The sequence below is a fragment of the Achroia grisella genome, unplaced genomic scaffold (genome assembly GCF_030625045.1).
Source record: "Achroia grisella isolate CSIRO2021 unplaced genomic scaffold, CSIRO_AGI_Agris_v1 utg109, whole genome shotgun sequence".
NCBI classification, from domain to species: Eukaryota; Metazoa; Arthropoda; class Insecta; order Lepidoptera; family Pyralidae; genus Achroia; species Achroia grisella.
Window position 1 is genome coordinate 5,957,493 of NW_026712573.1, and position 27,042 is coordinate 5,984,534.

At 33.1% G+C, this 27,042-nt stretch overlaps 3 protein-coding genes across 3 annotated transcripts; 2 read left to right on the forward strand and 1 right to left on the reverse strand.

Moving 5' to 3' along the window:
- Positions 1-1,357: 1,357 nt before the first annotated feature.
- LOC131848372 (zinc finger protein 585B-like) lies at positions 1,358-26,322 on the reverse strand. The gene is made up of 20 exons (XM_059198198.1): positions 25,864-26,322; positions 25,230-25,379; positions 24,628-24,744; positions 24,125-24,187; positions 23,476-23,577; positions 22,794-23,027; positions 14,651-14,797; positions 12,977-13,120; positions 12,237-12,398; positions 11,486-11,731; positions 10,606-10,881; positions 7,959-8,148; positions 6,877-7,054; positions 5,900-6,093; positions 5,371-5,663; positions 4,755-4,928; positions 3,732-3,809; positions 3,234-3,302; positions 2,472-2,555; positions 1,358-2,054 (listed from the first exon to the last, which is right to left on the reverse strand). The coding sequence occupies exons 1-20, from the start codon at positions 25,987-25,989 to the stop codon at positions 1,935-1,937; spliced, it is 3,147 nt and encodes a 1,048-aa protein (XP_059054181.1). The 5' UTR covers positions 25,990-26,322; the 3' UTR covers positions 1,358-1,934.
- LOC131846980 (dnaJ homolog subfamily B member 13-like) lies at positions 8,800-9,896 on the forward strand. Its single transcript, XM_059196411.1, has one exon. The coding sequence runs from the start codon at positions 8,856-8,858 to the stop codon at positions 9,873-9,875; it is 1,020 nt and encodes a 339-aa protein (XP_059052394.1). The 5' UTR covers positions 8,800-8,855; the 3' UTR covers positions 9,876-9,896.
- LOC131846998 (Golgi SNAP receptor complex member 1) lies at positions 16,347-20,976 on the forward strand. The gene is made up of 6 exons (XM_059196434.1): positions 16,347-16,586; positions 17,589-17,761; positions 18,206-18,295; positions 18,627-18,772; positions 19,024-19,140; positions 19,713-20,976. The coding sequence occupies exons 1-6, from the start codon at positions 16,556-16,558 to the stop codon at positions 19,831-19,833; spliced, it is 678 nt and encodes a 225-aa protein (XP_059052417.1). The 5' UTR covers positions 16,347-16,555; the 3' UTR covers positions 19,834-20,976.
- Positions 26,323-27,042: the final 720 nt, after the last annotated feature.

Genomic DNA, 27,042 nt, shown 5'->3' on the forward strand with positions numbered 1-27,042 from the left:
ATTACCTTATATCTTATATATAAAATTCTCGTGTCACAGTTTTCGTTCCCATACTCCTCCGAAACGGCTTGACCGATTCTCATGAAATTTTGTGAGCGTATTGAGTAGGTCTGAGAATCGGCCAACATCTATTTTTCATCCCCCTAAATGTTAGGGGTAGACCAACCCTAATTTTTTTTTTATTTTAAGGCAAAACAACGTTTGCCGGGACAGCTAGTACCTATATACTATTTTTTTAAATGCCTTCAAATTGAATGTTGGCCTTGACACTAGCATTACAAACAGACACTTCCCAAAATGACTAGGAAACAAAAAACAAAATCGGAAGCTGGAAAGGAAGAAATGAAAAAGTAACAAAATATATTTTTTTATTTATTGTTTATAAAAATATTTTACACAACAAAACTTTCTACAGACAACAAAAATAAATCTATATTATTAATTGGCTTAATTGGATACTTAGGTTCTATCGCTTCTTACACGTCCCTCCCCCTTAAACACGTGCCCGCCGGCGCGGGCCACCGGTGGCACTAGATTGTCTCATCGAGCAGCGCATACCACCGGTGGTATGCATATGATTATGCTATTAGACAATGAATGGAAATTAAAATAATCAGGCATCGCGCGCCGCCAGATGAAGCGCGTCATTCATTTGAGCGCCGCCTCAGCAAAACTAATGAAAATCGGCTCCGGCGTGAGCATGTTAAACTTGACAACGAACTTGATATATACCATAAATAAACAATTAATGAAATACGATATCGCAATTGACTTTAATTTGCCAAAATTATAGTTAATAGAACCTACTTATGATGAGTATTATTACTACCTATATACGTAACCGCTATATTATTGTGCAATTTTATGTCATTGCAAATTATGGTAACTAATTAGGGGTTCGACGTAGGCGTGTGAAAAACCACCAAAGTAACAAGCTTATAATGTGTTTACACTAGCAATTTTTGTCTATAATTGGCGGGAAATAGATCTCAGAAGTTAATTCTTGATTGATAAAAATGTTCTATAAATAAATGCCTTTCCATAATTTATAAAGATTATCCTCGATTGCGCAACAAAAATTGCTAGTATAAGAGAACTTTAATCCTATATAAATAACGTATAACTATACAAAATTGTTGACTAAAAAAACGTCTAGAGAGAAATTATTTCAATGTCTAGTTGTTAAAGATATCACTTCTATAAAAATAAAATTCATTAGAAACAAGTTACTGCTATTTCAAAGCTTTCAGCTTGCAATGTAAGTATGTAACTGTTCAGGTGGAATTTTGCAATATTTTTTTTTACTTTATACTACACACAAAGATCATTTCATAAGTAAAGCTCTATAGATCCAATGTAAATTATTCTCGTTTTATTTTAAGTAGTTTTAACGCCAATGAAAAACATATAATGCTTGACTTGCAATTGCTACTCAAAGATATTACCTACAGAGTTATATGTTTGTGTAAAAATTTAAAAAATAAATTTATTAATTCTTATGACATCCAAGTATCATAAAAATAGGCACCCAAAATATAAATGCTGCAGCATATATATTTTATAAAATAAATCTCGTACCATCAATTGATTCAGAGTTGGTTAAGGTTTCACAAAACAAACGGTAAAAATTAAATTTTTCAATATATATACTTTTATGTTCGTTCAAGAGTGCACTTATTATCCACAGTATTTTCTAGTTATGTTAACATATTAACTGGAAAATATACATATTTTTATTCCCTGTACTAATAATAAAAATAAACAACAGATAAATTAAACTATAATTTGACAGATTTTAAGTATTCATTCATCTATAGATAGCGCGTACATTATCAGTGAGTAACATAGGCTATGTTGCATGGGGGATACATCTAGATATTTTTGGTAAACCTGAGCGTTTAGAATGTTCCAGAAGGTGTATTGGTTGGTGCACATCAGTGGTGTATGGTGTAGAGTGCAGGATGCTGTGGTTGGAGTATGATGCGATGCGCGACGCCGCCCAGTTCCTGCTGCCCCAGTCCTGACACTGCTACTGCCGCCGTCGCTGGCTGCAGCTGTCGATACCAATTTAGGGGTATATTTTTTGCGTAATTATAAATGAAAACAAGTGGGGGAAGGGAAATGTTAGTAATGTGGACTAATTACCCCATTGCTAACAATGTACCACGTCAATATTGTAACATATTTAAAATTTGCATACCCATAAATGGGGGCAATAAAACAGATGCCAATTATATTAGTACCTGAAAATATTACCGTCTTCTGTTTCCTACAAATAAATTAATTGAAAAAAAAAAATGCATTGAATCACTATAAAAAACATGACACATACTCTATTACTCTTTTATTATTGTGAAAAACTTTAAATATATATTTCTTCAAAGATATTTTCGTATTTTTTATTAGTGGATCACCACTAGTAATAATAAATAGGCATGAAGATATATGCTTAAAACAAAAACGTAAGTTACCTGCAGTATATTGGGCAGCATGGTCTGACAAGTGGAGGTGGCCACGTGCAGTTGTTGCTGTTGTACTTGTTGAACGCCCACTGCCTATGTACAATAATAGCAATATATTATAATTATGCCACCTCTCCGATCGATCCCCCGTTCAATTCAAACGGAGATTGAAATTACGACGTCCTGAACTGAGGTTCGAGCCCCTAGCGGTGCCCTCAGACTAAAGTCATATCCGTCAGGCGGGAGTTGGCCTGCAGCTGCTCAGTTTGGAGTGCCATCTGCACTCGCCCCCTAAAGTCCGGCGAAGCTGTAAAGCTGGCCAGCTTGTAAGCGACCAACAGTATTATATTCCGAAAAATAAGTAATTATGCCGTAATTAACAGCGATAGGAGTAGTCAGACGTAATTATCGACATCGTAATTAACCCATCACCTGAAATGGCAGAGGGCGAGCTCGCCGTCATCAAAGTGGATTAATTATGTTTGTTATGTTCCTGTTTTAATTTTGTAATAGGTTTTTTCTGTAATTGCAATGTCAAACAAACTGACAGTAAGCGTTACCTCTCGTTTATATATTATACATGAACAGCACGGGCATCACGTTACCATGTCATACCACTCATAAAATTTAAATAATAGTGAATATATTTTTCGTAGGTATTTCATGAAAGTAACATATATACAACGAATGACTTCGTTGCGTCGTATCTCTGGTCAACATTCTCTTATCTGTGGTCGCACATACGCTTTAACTGTTAGCTGGACAACTTACATGTATTTGTATTGGTTGGTGTTGCGGGTGAATTTGTATGGTTTGTACTTGAAGCTGCTGCGGTTGCTGCTGAAACAAATTTACAGTTTAATTAAAATGATTATTAGGTCAGTCCTCACTATGTACGACCCCCTCCGATCACCCAGTCCAAATCAAACGGGGATCAAAATTACGAAGGTCCAAGCCGAAGTTTGACCTAATGGTACTCTCAGATTAAAGTCGTATCCGTCAGCAGGGCTAGGAGTGCCATCTGCACTCGGTCCCTATCGCTCGGTGAAGTGGTAAAGTCCAGCTGCGGCTAACAGCATTAAAATAGTTCGTAAAAAAAACTTGTACAATGAACAACTGGATGAACTTAAAAATCAGTTTTTGAAATTACTCTTATACTTAATACATTTTTAAAAATAATCCAGTATTGTAGTAGACGTGTAATATAAACATACAAATATTAAGCAAGGATAATAGAAAGTTCTCTATAAAATTTAGTTGAATATTCACCGTGTTAACTTGCTGTTGTGTTTGCTGAAGCTGCAGTGACTGCACTGACGATATTACTGGGTATGTGTGTGATGCGCCCTGACAATCAAATCATATATTACAGTCAAGTTTTTTATACATACACGATTAGTCAAGCCACTGGTAGTGTTGATAAAAAGGAATCATTTTTCAAGGGAAGCCAGGTAGAGAGTTTGAAAATACATTAACAACTTCTCTTCTTTCTTCTTGCTGTGCCCAGCAGGGTCCATAATTGATCTATTGTGAACTTAACTACTTACTAACTACCTACTGTAAATTATGGAATGCAATACTTAAATAAATAAATGAATCATTATCAGAAATTTGTGTATAAACATATAGCCTATTTTAATAGGTGGTTGTTTCCTTAATAACAAATTCTCTCTTTTCAGAGTTAATCCATACATTACGTCACACGTTAAGAACTGGGTATTGATTGACAATGAGTGGAACGTACGTACTTTCGTACGTTTTGTAACGACACATTTATAAATTTAAATAATAAATATAGTGTAAACGGAAGTAACACTAATTGCGAAATTGAAAACGAGTAAATATCTGTCTTTTAATTGTGTACTTTTTTTCAATGTAGGATTTCAGGTCTGGATGATGAAACACCACAACACATGTGTTCACACATGAAGATTCTCCGGTATTTTATAACGCTTTTCATAAGTATCCATAAAAATAGTCCAGTTAAATATACCTATTTAGAATTGAGAAGGTCCTGTTTTTGGAATTTCTAGTTGAGCCTTCTTTTATAAAAATTATTTGTCTTTTATTTGTCAACCCTTTTTGGGCTCTAGCTACTGAAAGTATCAAGTAGAAAATTCAAGCGTTTAATTAACCGTTAATAACGAAAATGCATTTTTAACCGATGGATTAAAATCGGTAATAATTGGCTTTGCATCTATTATCCACATTTTCAAACTTCCGCGTTATAGTAAGTAAGCCTTATTATAGTAAGCCTTCACAAAGCCCCTAGTACAATGAAAGTGAAGTTACCTGCACGTGTTGCGCGTGTATCGGCACAGCGAGCTGCTGCACGCTGCCCACCTGCAGAACCGCCTGCTGTTGCAGGTGTTGCTGTTGTTGTTGCTGCACCTGCACCTGTTGCTGCAGCTGGTGCTGTTGTTGCTGTACCTGTACCTGCTGTTGTGATTGTTGTTGTTGTTGCTGCTGTAACGGAATTCAATTATTATGTTACAGAACTACTATATCAAAGAATATTTAAAGCACAGACTTTCATTGGATTTAAATGAAAGAAAATGATACGAGGTTTGTAAAAAGTTATTAATTATGCATTTTCTTTCACTCTTTTCTCATACAAAATCTTTTAATTAGATTTTTAATCAGTTAGAGCTTTCTCTTTCTTTTGTCCTAATTTCGAAGTTTAACATGATTACAAATTATTTTCTAAGAAAATAGTTTGTTTTATTAATATATTATATAATTTGCAAAACGTTAATTAATTATGGATTTTTCTTATCTCGTGTAGGCAATATCATTCATCAAGACGTCGAATATACTTGGGGTCGAATTTACTGGTATCGTTCGTTTCCTAAACTACGGAAACAACAAAAGATGAGGGGTGCAAAATAACCAACTGTTAAAACCTCACCTGAACATGGCTGATCATGTGTTTCTTCAGACTATGTATATACATATATGTTCTATCACATAATCCGCATTTATATCTCCTCTGTGTGGTGTCCTCGCCCTGCTCCTGACCTTGACTTTCCGTCTGATCCTCGGTAACAACAGCTTGTGCTACAGACTCCTGTTTATCATCAGGGACTTTGTCATCGGCGTTCATATTTTCAATGCTATTTTCCGAATGTGACGACTCAGTTCCTGTGGCTTTCACTTCGTGTGTTTTCATATGTTTCTTGTATGAATTTGATTCTACATATCCTGTTGAATAGGTTAGGAAAATAAGTTCTAAAGCTCAATAAATATGGTCTATATTTGACAGTTATAGTTTTTAAAACAATTCGTATATACAACCACATGTTAAGATTAATATAATATTGTAAATAATAGTTGTTACATAGGCTATGGACGCTTATCTTGAGACGATGGCGCTGTGTAAATTGTCCCAGGTTATTATATTATTACTGATATAAATATAGTAATTCAGAGATACGAACCCTTCCCGCAAATGTTGCATTGGTACTTCCTCTCGCTTGAGTGGAACCGGCGGTGGACGGCGAGGTACGAAGCAGAACTGAACCTCTGATCGCACAACTCGCAGCCGTACAACTTCTCGCCTGTGTGCTTCGTGGAATGAATCCGCAGCTCGGTACGCGACGTGCAGCCTTTGAAGCATACCGGACACACGAACCTACCCAACAATTCCTCTAGTGCATTTTTTTTTATATTTAAACCAGTTCGAGATTAACCTGTAACCGTCTTTTTTTTATTATTTTTATTTGTTTCACTAACATTATTATTGACGGCCTTAGTGGTCAAGCGGTTTAGCACACCGCAGTACTTTCCGTTGGTCGCAAGTTCGATTCCGCGCACTGTACAAATATTTGTATTCATGAGAATGATTGGTCTAGGTGTTTCTTATGTACAATATGTATGAATTTACAAAAAAAAATATCTATGTATTTGTATCAGTTGTCTAGTACCCATAACACAAACTTTGGTGAACTTGGGAGTAGATCGACCTGTGTGAATCGTCCGGGGTAATTATTATTATTTTTTACTATTTACTTTGACTTCAGTGCTGTGATTGGATACGGCAAAACTTTTCATAGGGCTTCTTTATTCTATTTTCCTTGTAAAACCTTTCAGAACCGTCTCTATTTGTCTTCAGAAAAATTGTTTGAATTAAAATGTTTAGGTGTCTAAATTAATAATAAATTGAATGAATGAATGAATGTTCTAAAAGTTATATTAATGAATGTGTCATTAATATATCTTTTAAAACATTCATTAATCTAATGGAAAAGTTAGAGTTTTTTATATTTCAAACGTGAGACTTCTTCCTCTGTTGTCCGACAGAATATAATGTTAACGCACGCGATTGTACCATATGACACCCATTGAAAGAATATCTTCCTGTATCGACTATACAGGAGGATGTCTGGGATTTCGTTGTGAAAGTATATTCACTTACCTCTTATTGCCTGTGTGCGTGACCATGTGATTGTTCCTTGCCGAAGAGGTTGTGAATTTCGCCGAACATATCTTGCAATTGTACGGCTTTTCACCAGTATGCGTACGTCGATGGTAAATAAGCGCTGATTGCTGGGCGAATTTGCGCTCACAGAAGTTGCATTCGAATGGTCTTTCCCCTGAAATAATTTAACTATAACTAGATAGTCTATGGTCGGGTTAGTGACCTCTTTTTTTATCTTCTATGTATTTTTTATTGAGGGTTTTGACCTAGATAGATCTATTGTGCTCACCCTTTTTCAAAGTTCGCTACATAGACCCGTAAGGGACAAAAATTGAAGGATATTCTTAACAGCGATGGTTTTTATCTCCTCAGGATAGAGTTTATACTTTCCAAAGGAGATATTACCTTTATGCAAGAGTGAGCTACAACCACATGGGACGTGTAGTGGCATTTTCTCTTTTGCTTGCTATATTCTATGTAAGTTCTCTCTTCTTTTATGTAACGCCGTATCAATAAGATACGGAGTATAGTTGTATCACTGTATAGCGGAGTTGCCCAAATGAATTATACATAAAACGTGGTCTGTTCATAGAAAAAATTAGGACTTCTTCTAGATAAATTCTTGTTTGAATTGGTTGGTTAGTTTTAGCTTTGTTTTAAATGGTAGCAGGTTCGATTCCTCGCGCGATGTAAATATTTGTATTCATGAGTATGATATTTTGTATTACTCTTAGTGTTTCCTATGCACATTATGTATGGATTTAAAAAATCTATTAGTTATATAATTCCCAAGACATAAGCTCTGTTTAGATTAGGACCAGATGGCGCTGTATGAATTGTCCAGGGTTAATATTAGATATTCATTTATTCTTCATTGCACTTTAAAACAAGAAGCGACCTTAAATATATAGCATTTGTACCAGCTAACCATTGAATAAAAACAGAAAGCGGTTGAAGAGCAGTGATGGAAAAATGCACATTACTGGTATTCACGTAACTGTAATAATAATAGCAAAATAATAACTGGTGGATAATTTAGTCATTATCGATATATTATTATTATAGAACAATCTACTTACCGGTATGTACCCTCATGTGAGCATTCAACTTGGACACCTCGTAGAAAGCTTTGCTGCACACAGAACATATGTGGTTTCGTATACCACGATGTTTCTTCATGTGCTGGCAGAGTGTGGAATGCCTCCTAAATGTCTTGTTACACTCTGAACACTTCAGTGGTTTCTCGCCGGTGTGCAGACGGAAATGTACCTAATGACGATGAAAAATAATCTAATTATCAGTATTTACTTCGAATTCAACGCTTATTTTATGACCTATGAATTATATACATTTAATTTATGAAACCTACGATCACGTAGACACTAATATTTGTATAACTAATTACGGGAATTTAATAAACATAATATATTTCGTCATTTTCGACAATAATTACGAATTCAACCGAAAGTGGCACTGTACTATGACCAGACGCTGTGACATCGCCGCACTCAAAATTTTAAACATTATTAAAGCTACTCGGTGTATTGAAAGAATTGTCGCGAAAGACAATTTAGTAAGTTCATTAAATTCCCGTAAATATGTAGAAATTTATAAATAATAAATTAATTTTTCATAAACTTCAGAATTTGCATTTCCCAATAATAAGTAAAAAACGATATGGAAATAACAATAAAATATTACAACGGGTTATTTAAATTAATTCAGCTGTTTCTACTTATGCAAAAAATCTATATTTTTCTAGTTTCAATAAGACTAGATCTACGTCATCTAAAACTATTTTTTATTATTTTGCATTTACGTCTGTATATACATGTAGGTAGAAATTAATTTATAAACTTCTTGTACGACTGAATTTCAAGACCCAACCACATATATTTAATGACGTTGTCAAATCAAAATCATAAAGTTTATGTGAATTATTTTAACGTAATTAATATTTTATAAAATTATACCAAATGGGGTTTGATTATTATGGAATATTGGGAGTAAAATGGTCTTGCAATCAACTTGAAATTAAACAAGCATATCGTCGCCTTGCTCTCAAATACAATCCTGAGCGTCATGATAATGATGAGAACATGAAGCGAATTTTCGCCCTAATTGGCGAAGCTTATGAAGTACTAGTAGACCACAAAAGAAGAGCTGTATACGACCAATATGGTGAAGAAGGACTGAAACGTGGAGTTCCAGGACCTTCAGAGTATATACAACCTTACTCGTATCACGGAGAACCATTGAGAACTTATCACGAGTTCTTTGGAACCACTAATCCTTACGCGGATCTACTTGATTACTATGAGAATCCACCACCTATGTTTGAGTCTCCATTAGGAAAAGGCTACAAAGAAAAGGATCCAACTATAGTAAGACCACTCGCTTTGTCACTGGAGGAAATATATAAAGGAGGCTTGAAGAAAATGAAGATACAACGACTAGTGTTTACAGACGAGACGTGTTCACAATTAAAGCTACGAGAAAAAGTATTGTCCATACCAATAAAGCCGGGTATATATCCTAATACAGAAGTGAGGTTTAGGGAAGAGGGGGATCAAGGGCCCACAAGGATCCCAGCTGACGTTATATTCATTACCGACGATCGTCCACATGACACTTATATCAGATCAGGCCTAAGTGATCTTTTAACGGTACGTAATGTTAGTCTGGAAGAAGCCTTGTGTGGAATCACAATTACGTTGAAAACTTTGGACGATAGAACATTAAGAATTAAAGTAGCTGACGTGATCACTCCTACTTATGAAAAGATTATCGAAGATGAAGGTCTACCGATACCTGCGTGCCCGGCTAAAGCAAAAGGTAATCTAATAATTCGGTTCAATGTCGAATTCCCTGATTATCTGTCAAAGAAAACCAAGAAAGCTTTTGCAGATGCCTTTAGAATAAAGGATGACGAGGAAGAGAAATTCCAGAAACTAACATGTGGAACTTTGTCCAGTGTGTCTTTACGCGACGATTAGATATCGGTGTATGAATTTTGTTTTGCCTAATAATAAAGGTTATTGTTAAACATATTGGCATTTAATATATACAAGGAATATTTTTCCAATTACCTATTATATATATATTCGAAAACCATTTGAGAAAGCTGTAAGCCAGGTAGACTCTACAAATGAAAAATTAAATGATATGATGATGTAAGAGATCTGAGAGCGTAGAACGTCATGGCTAGACGTATAATCTCTTAGACCTCAAATATCATGAATTAAAAAATATAATGGTTAGTAATGCTTTCGGCCCGTATACCCTATTTTTTTTTTATGGATGATAAAGGTTTCCTCTGGCGGGGCACCAGTGGAGGATGATAAGATGAACATGAGGTCAGGTCAGTTAACCCACCGAGACCGCGTGGAGATCAACTTGACATGGTACATTGCTAGTAATGGGGTCATGAGTCCCCATTACTAAAAATCCCCTTCCCACCTGCATAACCTTTTCTTAGCAATGTAACCTCCACGCGGCCACTCTGGGAATCATCGGGCTTAATTCCAGGTGAATTTGTCATGATGGGCTAACAGACCTCATGCCCATTTTACCAGACTAGCTGGTGTCCCATTACCATAGATTAAAAAATGTAGTGATACATACATTTTTTATATGTAGTATATTCATCTTGCTATTATATGTAGTATAATAGCAATGGAGGTCTGTGTCATGATATAATTTTTTAAAGTTATATGTAAGGCTTACCTTCAAGTCCGTCGGATTGTAGAAGCTCTTACTACACATAGAGCAAATATACGGCCGCTCGCCTCGATGCCGAGCCATATGGGACCTTAGAGCGTACCCACTAAAGAATCTTTTGTCACACACAGTGCATTGATGGGTTTTCTGTTCGAAGTGGGTTTGCCGGTGGCGATACAACAAAGTCTTGGTAGAGAAGGTCCGTTGACAAACGGAGCAAGTTGGTTGCTTCGGCGGTCGCTGTTCGTGGGTACGCATGTGCATCTTTAGCATTCCTGGACCCTGTGGAGATATTCAAGTTTTTTAATTCTTTTTTACTATTGTAATATCAACAAGCTGATGTCCCACCTTATAGTAAGCGGTAACCCTCGCTAATATGATCAGCGTCGTCTATATAAGAACATCATGTTATCTTGTGACATCTTAATTACATTAGAAAGGCACAACATCTCAGTCATTCAGAATGGCTACGTATAAACGGTACCACAGACGTTCTTTGATTCTCCATGTACCTATATAGGCAACTGGTACCACATACCATCAAGAACACACTACGCGCTAGGAACTAACATACCATGCTGATCATCTGGATGAAGGACGGTCTTCCACCGTGCCATTTTCTCACCATTTTCTTTTTACCTCGTAAACAACATTGTAAAATCACCTTCTACCAATAGTATTTCTGGAATGATACGATATTGAAACTTTCCAGAAAAAGCTTATTCTTTCTTAAAAGGCCAGCAACGCACTTTTAATTCTCCTGGTATTGCGGGTGCTCATGGGTGGTGGTAATCACTTACCACCAGGTGAGTTTGTACCCTATGTTATAAAAAAATATTGTCTACTTCTTTATGTTTCGAAGTCACATAATAAAATGATAACTTACCTTAAAAGTCCTCTCGCATATAGGGCACATGGGCGGCTTCTTGCAGTTGGCTTTAATCCAATTGGTATGTGAACGCATATGCTGTTTCAGCCAGCGCGCGTGCTTGAACTCCTTGTGACAGAGGTTACACACGTGTCGGCCGGGGGTGACCGTCGACGTCGCTTGAAACACCACCAGTTGCAGGTAGTTCTCCTCGTCAGAGTTGAGGGCGTCATCATCCTTTGACGTTGCTGGGGTGGGTGCTTCCTGGACGGGCCGTAAGCAGAGTTTAAGTATGTGATCTTACGGTTTTTCGAGAGTTTGCGAGATTTTCACAAGATTGCGGCATATGACACTGTTCATAAATCACGCGGACAAAAAAAGCATTATACGAGCAGCTCGCGAACGGGCTAGCTGACCTGATTGAATGTTGAGCACATATTCATCTTATCCATTCATCTGCCCCAATGGTGCCCCGCCAGCGTAAGCAGTTATAGAGCAGGCGGGTTCCATTATGATCCATTGAAAAAACAACACAATCCAAAACAGTGATTGTTAGAAATTCCTGTGTTTACTTGTGGGTTTACGCCCTAATCTCAACAGCGTAATTTGGGCGCTGTTTCCACTAATAATACATTATTATCACTTAAAATTTTGTGTTTGTTTTATTCGAGCTACACAGTTGACAAAGTCGAAGGCTCAGCTAATGAAGCAATTACGAAAAATCATACCAATCAGCAATCACAATCATGAAAACTATGGTCTGATGTACCTTTTCCGATTCAAAGTTGACTTTAGGAGACTCCTCTTTACTGCTGGTTTGATCTGTTGTGAAGAATCCATCAAGGATCTGGTTACTGTTGCTGGCCATTGGTACTTCCACATATTGAATATATGGACTGTCCGCACACGCCATATTTAAAAGTTTCTCCTTCTGTGATCAAGAACACATACGTCTTGGTAAAGAAGAAGACCACCCATTCTTTTAACAAACCGCTAGGATTTAAAGCACCGTAAGATTTTTTTATATGTACATGTTATGGTAAATAAGCTGACGCCTCATCTGATGGAAATTGCAAGAGAAATATAAATAATCTTAATCAAATAAACATAATATACGCTGGTTTCAATGATCATATATTGTTTATTGTCAATAAAAATTATATGATCTCTCGACTGGGGGAAGGGGATTGTTAGTAATAGATATTAGTACCATGTCAGTTTGACTTCCACGCGATCTCCCTGGAAACCAGTGAATTTATCTGGACGGGCTAATTAATCAGACCTCATGCTCATTTCGTCATCCGACACTGGTGCCCAGCCAGAGTATACCGTTAAAGCAAATGGGTTCACCATTATATTATTATCGATAAAAAAATATCGACTACTTCTGGATAACAGGTTTTTTAGTTTTTGCCCCGTCTCGAAAAAAATAAATATCCGGCGCTGTAACAGGCCCAGAAGGTACCAATATTATATTTATTTGTAAGTTTCAGATTACCACTCTCATACCTCTTCTCTTTCGGCCTTGAGTTTGGCACGTTCCCGTAACACGATGTCATTCCGTTCCACGGTCTCCTTGAAGGCGTGACATCGCGAGATCTGGTGGACGCACTGCAGACACAGCTGTGCCGGTAATCCATCGCCAACTGATACCTGATAAAAATTATGAGAATAGAACCCGCGTCCATCATGGCGGTATCCTAAACCCCTAAACCAGGAGAGAAGGCGGTTGTTAGTGTACCTCTACTTGTAATATTTCTGTCAACCCCCGAGACACTTCCATTAGTACCTACCTCTTAAGATAACATAGATTTAAGTTCAGTGTAATGAGAGATCACGTTACGACTCCTTGTTGAATGTACGCGTTACTAATAAGTCATGTCCAATAAGTTTACTACTACACAATAGTACATAATTGTACACATATAGGTATACTCACTAGCTACATACTACAATAGACAATAAATTATGTAGTGACACCTCATCCTCATCATACACAACGGTACAGTGGAGAGGTGATACCATCACCCCGCTACATTAGTAATGTGGACTAACCCTATTGCTAGCATCGTACCATGTCAGGTTGGCCTACACGCGATTCCCCCTGGAAATCACCGTGATAAATCCCACGAATTTGCCACGATGGGCTAATCTGATCTGACCAAGAGTTCAGATCAGGTTAGCAGCAGCAGGAGCAAGAGCTCATATCATCGTCCTCCACTGGTGCCTCATCAGCGTGAACCATTAGCGCAGGCGGGTAGACCATTACATTATAATCATTAAAAAAACCTAAACCATTACTAATGGTCTGCCCTTACTTCGCTCGTGTACCATAACTTCATGAAATTTGTATGTTATTTCATGTCAGGTGGACCTTCATCAGGTCCATCCACATAGTGTATACCTACACGTATCAACTCACATATACAGTGAAACCTCGATATATTAAATCGGAAGGAAAAATGCAATTTAAGTGAAAATAAGCGTTAAATTTTTTAATATAAAGTCGATATTCCAAGTTTTATTATTTTTTATTTTTACATTAGTTTATTTTTAAACAAGCAATTATATGTACATCAATAAATAAATGAAAAAATATATTATGGACCAATTGAACTGATTCTCATCACATCATCCTTCACTGGTGTGAAGGGATTGTTAATAATAGGGGTAGGTAGATTACCTATCCTATAAAGTCCTTCACGCGGTCAGTGCATAATTCTATTAAAAGAAAGTTGTATGCTAAATTATTTTTCTTTGGGAATTTTTTACGGAAACAGTGGGACGACAATGGTTTCCAAACGATGATCGAAACTTCCTACATGCTTTGTAGGTACCCGAGAACTATTTCAACCGAAATAATGAATGGAGGAAACATGAATGTAACGATAAAGGATAACAATATTTATGAAATATTTAATTACGCATCTGTATTTTATTGAATGAATATTTTTATCTCAAAATTGTACGTTATAGCAAATGAGACGAAAAAGGACAGCAACACATTTCTCAATCAAATTTTGAGAATACGCACTATATTGAGGAATCTCGAAATCCAATGATTTCCAAAGATGACTCGATGCGACGACACTACAGACAGTCATCGTCTCACAAATATATACTTTCTCCGTATGAACGAAAGAGACAGACAGTGTCCGAAAATATCTCAATATGTTATCTCACCTGTACTTTTGAAATGCCCATCAGCATTGTTGCAGTAAGTTGTTCAAATAAAGGTCTCATGTCCTTCTTGATTTCCAGACATGCCCGACATATTTTATCAAAATTTAATTGCAATAATTTATTAGCAGCAGCCATTTTGACATGCATCTATCTAACTCGTTTTGTCCTTGTTATGCCATAACAGTTTTTTAACTATATTGCTTATTATTGTACACTACTTAACTTAAAACAATATCACTAATCATGGCTGTAATTTCACACACTAAATTAGAAAAAACAAAACCAAACTTAAATCAATAAACGATATAAAATCGAATAAGTCACGACTGGTGCTTGCGAAACCAAAGAGAGAAACACTCGACTCGACTCGGTGTAATGGGTGGGGGCAAGGTTTCACAGAGCGAGTAAACATGATGTTTTTAGCTTATACGGCCCTTTAGTAAGATAGAGATAGATAATGGTTAGATGTCACGTTCAATAAAATGTGCAATAGAGTAAACAGCTATAAACAGTAGCTCGATGATTGATATAATTTTTTTGCAATTTAGATAATTTCTAAAATACAATATGAAGAGTATAACACTGCAAAAGATATAAATTATTTCATATGTTATGTAATATTATATGTATGAATTTTAATTTTTTAATCGTTTTCGAGTATTATCACATCCAATCTGTCATTGTTTTGATATATACACGTCTCTTTTCGACGTACCCGTCTAAAAGAGATAGGTATATGATACGTCGAATGATATGTCCACTTTTCTAATAAAAATATTTATGACGTAGGTAAATATATATAGGTAGGTACTAGGTTTATGTTCAGAAAAAAAGATATAAGATATTTGAAGGAAATTTAATGTTCAATCTATACGTGTCTTATGTTTCTTCGTAGGTATGTCGAACTTAATTAATCACACCAAGTTAGTAATCATTTTTGTATAAGAAAAATTCAATGGACAATTCGATCAAAGAGACTGTACTATCTGCTTCAAAGAAAAGTTGTTCTATCCATATGATTGTCTTCATGTTGAATGACAGTGGATAGAAATTACCTGCTTGGTCTTTTAGTACGTATTAGAGAAGGATAATATATTATGTTGATAATAAGTTACTGAAGAAAGTTCTGGTCTGTAATAAAATTCAATCGTTTCTTTCATTCAATTTTTTTGGTTTGGTTTAATTATTTCAATTAGAAATTTTGTATTTTGTAACATATTATTATATAACCTGCAAAAATGACCGCTTATATTTAAGTACACATCTACATTATAAACCATCTACTAAAATTAATGTTTGTGTTTTTACTTGTAACATTCGAGAATTGCAGTCAAAGGCTATGTTTTACGATTTGTAATAACAACATTGATTATATTTTATTTAATTAAATTATTTACTGGGCGTTTGATTATATTTAGATGCATTTTTTTTCTTATTTTAAAACATCGAATTGGTTTGTTTGGTTTTTTATATGAACCATTAGACAGTTGCAGTTGAGAAAACTGATTTGTACCTATACATTTGTATTATATAACTGTGTTATATATGTTTCACTTCAGTAAGATATTCGAATTTCATCCTTTTAAAATTAGAATCTGTGATTAAAATCCATTCTAACACCGATAATTAATCAACCCTAGCCCACACTTTTAAATGTCAAGATTGTCAATTCCAAAGTCAATCCATCAAATACACTCATTCATGAAATCAAATAAAAAAATCAAAGTACAATATCAAGTCAACAAAAATATCTAAAATTGATAGGATTTTAATACTTTGTTTACTTTCTATTGTAATTTAATGAATGAGTAAGAAGAAAAATAGTGAATAGAATATATTGTACATATTATTTGATTATTTTAGTTGTGACTATTTAATCTGGTACAGAAACCACTAACCGGAAAAATGGCCATGTCACCTGGCACGTCTTGGGAAGGTTTGTACTAATTCTATTAATTTACCAGTAGTTTCAATAGTTAGACATTCTATGACTTCATTCATTAACATATCTCCTATTTAGCTTCCCTAAAATAAATAGAGAGATGAATCTGTTTAATTAACTTTTTTATAAAAGTATCATTAAATTATCTTTAATCAATTTTTATCAATTCAGACCTAAGGAGTAATGCCATATGATAGTAAATATTGTTTTCTATGAATATACTTACAAATAACCTAACCAGGGGCCAGTGGGCTTTGTGGATTCTTATATATGTAGGCCAAATGTATCAATTGTTTTCTTTGTTTATTGACGAAACATTTTAGAACATAGATATGTTAACTATACATATCTTCATTCTAGAGTATTTAGGGTTTTATTTATTTATATATATATATATATACAATTAGTTAGAGCAACAAATCATTAGTTATATGTAAATATTAAAACTATTTATTATATTTAGATGTTGTTTACATGGAATTAATATATAATACCAAACAATACATACACACAGACACATGCTTATTCACATACATACAAAATGAACACTAGCTTTTTGATATTTGTAATTACATTTAATACAGTGATTATGATCACTGCAGTTCCTTGATTATCAACATTGTATTTTGGGAGTATACACAATAGCTGATGTTAGATGAGCTAATTTGCACAAGATTCTTTTTTCTGAACTGTAACAATAATCAAAATGTGTACATACCACAAAACTATGTACATTGTCAATATACACTGTTGGGGAAATGGATTGGTACTAATAGAGTCTAGTGATCTCAATACTAGCAATGTTCCTCGCTTCTACTAACTTCATCTTCCAATGGGAGCATTAATAGAGGATGAGGAACTAACTAACACTTATATCATTAGTATGGTCAGGTTCACCTTACTAGGGTGACTATCATAACAAATAGTCTCACTGTTAGATTTTTTTTAGTGTGTAATATAGCATTATTAATTAATTAATTAACATTTTCATTACAGAACTGAGGAAGCAAGCTCGTCTACTAGAAAATGACATTGATGTAAAATTAGTGGCATTTAGTAAACTCGGTATGAGCACTGCACCCAGCCTTAGTTCAGAGACTGCTCCTCTGATCAACAGTGAAGACATGTTTGATACTATGTCTATGGAATTACAACAATTATTGAACAAGGTAATGAAAATACAGATAGTTTTACAGGAATTCATTCCTAAACTTTAGGGTATCCTGCAGCTTTGTCTACATAAATAAATAGAACAATATAATAAAGAGTATCCTATATATTATTGTGAGTGTGTGTGTGGTGTCTATTTACAAAATTTAATGCAACCTGTAAATAATAAGTGTCAATGTGTTGTAGACATTAAAATTGTTGAATTTTCACATTTTTGGTTACTATACCATTTCATATATATTTTTATATAATATAATAAAAATAATAGTAATAAAACCTCTTTTATTAGCCTTCTATAAGGAATATTTATAAATATTTTTATTATGTTAGAATGTGACTATTATTCCTATAGCTTATTTTTATAAAGTTTCCTGTTACTAGGCTAATATCTACTACTGCAAATAAATCATTCATCAACATAATATAATTCTTGTTTTTACCAGCTTTCGTCAATTAACGACAAGATGGGAGATATAGCTCCGAATGGGGCTGCTACGATGCACACAATAAAAAGACATAGAGAAATCCTTATGGTAAACTTTTTTACTTTCATACTTTATGCTACTCCACAGCTCGACCCCCAGTCCCAACAGATTGTCAGTGATGGCCTTTTCAAAGTACAAATATTCAGATGGCTAGCTGTAGTTTGGAGTAAGAACTTCCCTAAGTAAGAGACTAGTATCCATTGTATATGCTAAATGAATTAAGGTCTAAAGGCTTAATTAGAATAATTTGAAAAATAACACAAAGTTTACAATATTTTATATGAGTTTGGTCTATGGCAATCAATAAAACTACACACATATGTTACCCTTTATTTTGTATAATTAATTATTTTATATAATTAAGATTGGACTTGTACAGGATTACCAACAGGAGTTCACAAAGACGTCGGCTCGAGTAAACGCCCGACGGGAACGTGAGGAGTTACTACGAGGCGGCAGTCCTCCGCCCTCAGCAGGGCTCAGTCGCCGCGATCAGTACACCAAGGAGGCCAATCACTTACACAGGTTAGATAATAATAATATATAATAACTCTGGAGTAATTATGGAGCAGGGGATTGCTAGTAATGTGTATTAGTAACCCCATTGCTAGCAATGTGCCATGTTAGGTTGACCTCCTTGCGGTTTCCCTTGGAAACCATGTTCATACTATCATCCTGCAGTGATACCATTCACCATTGTCATCTATTAAAAAAAATCAAATATAACATGGTAACGTATTAAAAGTGTTATATTTGTATAAAATTGGTTGTTTCAGTTCTCATATAATGGTAGATGAACAGATCAATATAGCGATGGAGGCCCGTGAGCATCTCGCGTCACAGCGGCAGACCTTCAAGCGGATGCAAACACGGTTCAATGACATTACGAACAGGTAGGAACAATGTATAGAAATAAATAAAAAAAAATTAAGTGTTCGTTTGTAATATCAGATTAAGAGCTTTACACTAAATGCATATGAAAGTATATGCGGTGCTTACAGAAAAGAATAGGTTTGATGGAAGTACAGTAAGTAATGAAAATGTATCCTGCCTATTAAATAAGAATGTAATAGTTTGGGAGAATATGAAATTAATTACTGTACTTAGTTTAAAAAATGTTCGTCTGAGTATTTGGTCTTGCTAAACTCTGAAACGGCTGTACCGATTTTGACTAGACTTTCACTCAGAGATAGCTAATGTTATAAAGAGTAACTTAGGCCACTTTTATTTTAGATATTTATTTTAAAAACGAAAAAAAGCGTTAAAATCTACGCTGACGAAGTGGCAGGTAAATAGTTTTGATAAAATGGTACTAAAAGTTTAGATTTAATCTTCAAACATCAAAACTATTTCTTTCAATACATTGTGTAGTAGTATATCACCAATAATATGTATAGACATGCGATAAGTATATAATTCGAAGAGTTAATTCTCAATAAATAAAAACAACAATATTTAATTTCAGATTTCCAATGCTGAATAGCCTTATGTACCGGATAAACGCACGCAAACGGCGCGACTCGCTAATATTGGGGATCGTGGTCGCCGTTTGCACATTCCTGCTTCTATTATACGCATTCCATTGATTAGAACATAAACTTACGTGATAATATTATATATTGAAGTAAACTGTGATCGATTATGAAGTATTGTTGTCGAAATTTCCTTTAAATTCTATTTTAGAGAATGTTTTTAACAATCGGTATTTATACCCTATTAATTTAGCTGCGAGGTTAAACAAATGCCTCAAAACTAGATATTATCCACTAACGATTCGAATCCACACTGATGCTGTAATTACAGATATTTCTCATAAAAAACCATACAGTCCATATTACTTGTTGATAATATAGCCTTATAAAGTCTACATAATCAAGTATTTTACGGGTTAATCCATTACAAATAAAAATAAATCTTATCTTTTTATAGATATATCAGTTTATAGTAATTGCAGAAAACGTGATTTCTTTAATATCTTTCTATTGTGTATAACTTATAAAAAAAAGCTTAAAAAAAATATATAAATGTTTTTTAATTATCAGTTAACAAAAATATTTTCTATCACTGCTAAATTATAAGATAGCATGATTCTCTAACAGTGAATTTTTAGGACATGTAATATATTTAATCATTATAGAATCGACACAGTCTGTCCTATGTATGTTTTTCTTTTCATGTGGCATATAACTATACAACTTTATCATGTCCTTTTTTTTATCGTAATATACAATACAGATATCATCTGTTAACATGAAAACTTAAAGCATTTTTATTCTATTTGTCATTTATATAAAGGTCCTGTTGTTTCAGTAATAAAAAGACAAAAACGAAGGATTGCTGGAGAAATATGCCACTCAAAGAAAAACAGAATTTAAGGTGGTTATTGAAACCTTATATTTTCTATATTGGTATCATTGGGGAAATATATTAATTGATATTGTTGTGTAAATTATATTATATAACATAATTTGAATCAGCCATTTCAAAAATGGTCAAATAAATATTTAATAGTGGTTAAGTAAATAATTTTAATAATTTAAGTTTCGGCTTACATTATATTTATAAGTTAAAAGATTGGATTTTTAAAATAAAAACTTATTTACAATACTTGTTGTTTTGCTGTAAATAAAACAATACTGTATTTTAAAAGTGTAATAGGCGAAGACTTGTCCTATGCAAATTCTTACCCAAAGATTTTTCAGCAATATTTAAAGTTCCATATATTTTATAACACTAACACTACGCGGAAAAATCACTCTTCACAGATTGTTATCATTATTTGGAAATGTTATGTACAATAATCGAAGTATAAAAAGGGGGAAATATTTTCAAAAATGTATATGAACAAGAAAAAAAAACAAAGTATACTGATAGTATTACACTAATTTTCTACAAGCAGTGCAGTCTCACTGTTCTGCTCACATATTGAGCAAAATGTTAAATAAAGTACTTATTATTATTGCTACAGTATAATATGTTAGTAACTCTGAAATGTTTAGTAGGTTATAACTGCAAAACGGCTGTAATGACGATGTACTCAGTGTTTTATCTATAAATGAATATAAACGTATCTTATGTATATTTATATAATTCTATATACCTAAGCCTAAATATTATAAGGATTCATATTGTAAATAGTCTTATATAACTGTTTAATGCAATAAAATAATTTTATTAATATTTGTATCACTTTATTTCCACACTTAAACCCTAATATATGTCGAAAATTTCAAACTAACGATGATATATAAACAATAATTTATGATATCAATATTCGTTCTACACACAAATACCACAGATACAAAATGTTTAAAGAATACACTAATACAATTAGTAAAGTACAGTAAAATTAAATATTAAAAAAGAAAAATATAACTTATTATTACTGTATAATAACTATAAATCTTTTTTATTATTATATATACATATAAATAATAACAATTTATATTCCAAACTACATCAGGAACCTATTGTTATAATATGTTAAGTTTTTCTAAATTATGTTTATAATTTATCCGAAATATAATATATAATATAGATTTTAGAATCGCACAGCTAAATAGTAAACGCACAAAGTGCCTAGTATAATTAATTTAATACGAGCACGTGAGATCAGATATATTTATAGTACTTTTCCTACTGTTATTTTCCAAAAATATAGGTTAGATCATAGAACATCTATGTCTATCCAAAAATATTATCTTCGTGAATAAGAACTAATACGATAACTACGATTTACAAGTTAAATCTTATAATCGTCGGTATATTATTATATAAATATATAAGTTTGATATTAACACTTAAGTACGAGTTTCGTTTAACAACAAATAGAAATAAATTAATACTGCTATTAGTATTTAACATATTTCAATAATTATTTTAACTACCATAAGTACATAACAATTACAAGCCAGATATATATTAAAATATAAACTTATTGTTCATACTAGTAGTCTGATTCAGCTTCGCCCAGGCGCACATAACTTGGGTAAGTATATTATATAGTAATATAGTATATTCCCTTTAACACTGGATATATATGCGCTCCAATAATGAATGAAGTTCTTAAATTGGTGCTGTGATTCAAATAGAGATTACTTTTTTTTGTAACTACGCCAGTGATTTTTAAAGCTACCTTACATCCTCATACCATTCAAAGCAATGAATAAAACAATTACATTTCATTTATAACAAATTGCCTAAGATGAGATTAAACATGTATAACATTAGTCAACAATAAATATATAATAGACTATTTAGTAGGTTGAACTGACGTTGACTTACTAAACCTATTAAATTTTCTGAGTCTAAATATAATCTAATTCGTCTAATACTTTGGCCTATCAAACTGCAACAATAACAGAATAAAATAAAAAAAACTATAGTTTAATGTGTACCCTCTGTTTGTATGTGACAATGTACACTGTATATTGTGTATGTTTTATGTTATATGAAAACTATTTTGTATATTTAACTTGTAGTCTGTTTGGCATCCGCTTGGTTGCATACAGGAAACTTTCTTGGTAATTGGAATATCTGTGTATCATAAATTGTGTACAGCTTGTCTATGTGCCTTCAACGTGCCGCGCTGCGTGAAACTTTGATGGCAAATGGAACATTCATATGGTTTTTCACCGGTGTGAGTTCGGAAGTGTTTCTCTAGATCACTTTTTGTGGCGAAAGTTTTCTCGCAGACGTCCAATGGGCACACCACAGTTTTGTTATGTACACGTTTGTGTAGATAGAGCTTCTTAGGTTTATTGAAAGATTTTTTGCATTCCTGTAAACAGTGTAATCAAAATGATTTATTCACATAGTACACATTCTACTCCACTTATGCATGTCAATTGTATATCTATTTTGAATAATTTGTATATATGATACTTTAGTGTTATTGCTGCATATTATTTTACCGCATCCGGAGCATGTAAATATTAGTAGATAAATAGCTATTACGATGCAAAATTAACAGATTTTTTCTGGTCCAATTCAAATTTTATCAACATTCATATTAAAAAAAAACAGTACTAACTTCAATAGTTAGTACTGATTTTTTTAATATGAATGGTGCACGGAAGGAGGGAGATTGTTAGTAGTAGTCAACCAGACATGGTATATTGCTAGCCATGGAGTCAACAGTCTACATTACTAAAAATCCCGTTTCCCTTGAGGTCAGTACTAGTGTTGAGGAACATAAAATACCTTCATCATAATATATTGATACCTACATCACATTTATATACATCAGATTTGTCGGCGTTTCCTCCTTTCTTTTTTTTTATATCTTTTTTGCTATCATTGTGGTCTGATTGGCTTATAGTTGAAGAGCTCTGCAACATTCAATAAACTGTGATCTTATTTACATTTTAGCATAATATCAAATATTATCATTAGGCAGACAAATTATTGCAATGATTGTATATCTATTAAATATATATATACCTATATAGGCGACTTTCAAACATAAAATACAAACAAACTCACTGATAGTGTAGATAAATGAATTTATATAATTAGGTAATATTTTAGGAGTTTAATGTTGTTTAAAAAAATACTGTCAGGAGTGTTATTCTAAATGGGGTATTGGGAGCCATTCTCAAATATCGATATTTGACACGCTCACATGTGCAAGGACGAGCCTACCGCCATTTTGCGATTTAATATTGTTTGATACTGATTGTTCTCTCCAATGAACGAAACTTTGATATCAGTTGGTGAGAATTATAACTTGACACACTATTTTTTGTGTCAGCTAGATTTGAACTTACTGCCTCTTGAGCGTAAAAATATTCTTTTTATAATATTAGTTCTGATGAAATAATAATAGTGATTTCTTTACATTTAAATACAATTTTAACATAAATTAATGGTACATACCACAGTCAGTGGTTCAAATAAATCTTTTCTCACTGTTATTTTATTTGGACTTTTAACACAACTCTGAAATAAAGAAAAAAAAAGGTTATTAATTACTGAATTACTTTATTGTAACCTTTTTTTAGTAATTAACTATATAATTATCATATAATTAATAACTAAAAAAAGTTATAGTATACCCAAACCATTATAAATACATACAAACATATATGTACATAAAAAATTTAAGTACACAAAACTACTAAAATGTAAGCACAGACTAGTAACAAGTATGGGATCTATATTTTGCATACATCTAATCAGCATATTTTGGTATTCAAAATAATGAAGCCTACACTTTTTGTTGATCTGTGTTTGTATCCCTTATATATATAATTATTAGATTACTTACTCAAGTGAAAGTCATAAAGATATTGTATTACTACCTATTGTGATGGTGACATTGTCTTCCTTACATAGAAGTAATATTTGCAAATTTATTAGAAAATGAAAAATTATCTCACATTATTAGTATCATCCTCAGTTTCTTTATTTAATTTTCGTTTTTTGGATTTTACTTTTTTTTTATTACTTTTGACTTCATCTGCACTGCTTGATATTGCATCATTTAATTCCTCAGGCTGTAATTAAATTCCAAAAACATGAAATATACAAGTTGTAAACCAGCTGCTTAGAAAGAGGGTTAGCACACAAAGGTAACAAACAGGTAGACATTTCACCCTTATAATATTAGTAAGGACAATATACCCTACAGAGGGGACGGGGAATGTTAGTAATGTGTACTAATAACCTCATAGCTAACATTGTAACATGTCAGGTTGACCTCCATGCGGCTCCCCATTGGAAACCATCATAGTAAATTGCCATTTGTCAAAATAGGCAAACTGATCCGACCTCATGCTCATTTTATTATCCTCCACCGGTCAACCGCAGTATAGACGGTTGGTACAGACATGTTCACCATTCCATTATCAACCATAAAATAATCCCCAGAAACTATCTGAAATAGTTTTAAACGTAATGAAAAGTCCAGAGATTATATCCTTACTTTCAAATATAGTTACACTAATATTCTATAAATATAAGAATGTGACACTACACAGACCTCTTTACTGTCGCCATTTGTTTCACTAGCAAACAGTAATCTCAGATTTGTATCATTCTTTGTAGCAAGTAATCTTAGTTGTTTTGCATTATTTATTATGTCTATACAACTGTTACAAATCGTCTGGGGCAGATTGTCACACTGGGAGACCTGAAAGTAATTTGACATTAATTATTAATTGTACATTGATTTATCATATAATAAATTTTTCACTTATTATTTCAAATAAAATTGAGTTTTATTGTAGGTTACCTTAAGATATAAACTGACTATTTTTAGTATAGGCCTTAAAATTTTCTCTATTTGGCTCTAAAAGTAATCTGATGTTATTGTAATATCTTAATTATGAAATTAATATGGTATACAATACTGAATATTATAAAGAAATTATTAAGATATAACAATAACATTAGATTACTTTTAGATTAAAGTTGTATAAATATAGTTAGCATTACTTTAAATTACCACATCTTCCTATAATTCTATAATATTACCACAGAGTGTTTTGACCTTATAATTTACTATCACAACTACTATTGTGTTTGTGTGTATTTACTATTGTGTCAAAAAATGTGGATATGTTTAATTTGAATTACATTAGTTATAGTACATTAAAACCATTATTATTACTTACTTCAACACCTGTGTGTATTAATATATTAACACACAAATCTTCAATGTCGAAAATATTAAATTTTCCATGTTTTTCAAGACACAATCTACATTTCTCATAGAATAAAATAACACTTTGTTTTTCCATGCTTGTCTAAGCGCAGATATATTTACATTTACTATACACAGCAAGTATAATATGATCTACATTATGTAGTAAATAATTTGTTTTTTAACAGCGAACAAATAATTGCTTTCTGTATACAAACAATATTCTCAATTATTTTAAAATACAAGATAATGTATATAACATGTTATTGCCACGTTTTAGAACAACTGAAAGAGAAATGTCGTTTTCTTGTATACTATTTATGTGTCTCTTTAATACGGCCATCTATTTTTTTTAAATATTAAAAATTAATGACTATCACATGAGAACAAAAGTAGAAAATAAAAATAGTCACGAACAACAAATATCTGAAACAACTTCCAAAATTGATAAGAATGAAGGAAAACTGACAGCTATTAAATTGACTGACTTCTAAGTACTTTTTTTGGTTCTATATATATATATACTATCCTTTAATGGAAAGCAAAGGGAACTGGGCCCATACAGCCATATCTGCATGTTTTTCATGTTCTTAATTTTCTTAGTATATTGTACATACCATGCCTTGGATTGTTGTTCAGTGCAAGAAATGTTCTTTTATCTCTTAATAGTTCCTGTAGAGAGTGCGGGATTTGCCACCCTCCCTGGCAGATCCCAAAGAGACCCCGGACAGTAGAACGGGCTGTATAGAAAAAATTCCGACACATCGGAATATACAATCGCCCAGCGTCAAAACTTTCTAACAAAAAAACGAGCCCCTCGTCATCCCATGTAATCCATCACAGCGAAGAGCACATCCCGCGCTCCCGTCATTTTTTAAAGTTAAAATATGTTGAAATTGTAATTTCTAAAAGAAGTTCCTGCTTCTTTTAGAAATTACAATTTCAAAAGTTTAAATCTTCCTGAAATATTCTCTTTACATTTTTTCGATAAGTATTTTGGTATTTGTTACTGACAAACACTGCAAACGACAAAAAGTTTTCATTATTATTCAAATTGCCTACTTATGACAACTTTTTATATTTCACCTTCTTTGGTAGATATTTCTTTTTGGTACCTAATAAATTGGCATAATGTTTGTACTGAGAAGCC

Coding starts and splice junctions, on each gene's coding strand:
- LOC131846980 (XM_059196411.1), top strand. CDS start 8,856: ATGGGGTTTGATTATTATGGAATATTGGGAGTAAAATGGTCTTGCAAT.
- LOC131846998 (XM_059196434.1), top strand. CDS start 16,556: ATGGCCATGTCACCTGGCACGTCTTGGGAAG. Junction 17,762..18,205: donor TACAACAATTATTGAACAAG/GTAATGAAAATA, acceptor TGTTTTTACCAG/CTTTCGTCAATTAACGACAA. Junction 19,141..19,712: donor TTCAATGACATTACGAACAG/GTAGGAACAATG, acceptor ATTTAATTTCAG/ATTTCCAATGCTGAATAGCC.
- LOC131848372 (XM_059198198.1), bottom strand. CDS start 25,989: ATGGAAAAACAAAGTGTTATTTTATTCTATGAGAAATGTAGATTGTGT. Junction 14,798..22,793: donor GACAAGCTGTACACAATTTA/TGATACACAGAT, acceptor CGAGTTAGATAG/ATGCATGTCAAAATGGCTGC. Junction 13,121..14,650: donor TGGGCATTTCAAAAGTACAG/GTGAGATAACAT, acceptor AATTTTTATCAG/GTATCAGTTGGCGATGGATT.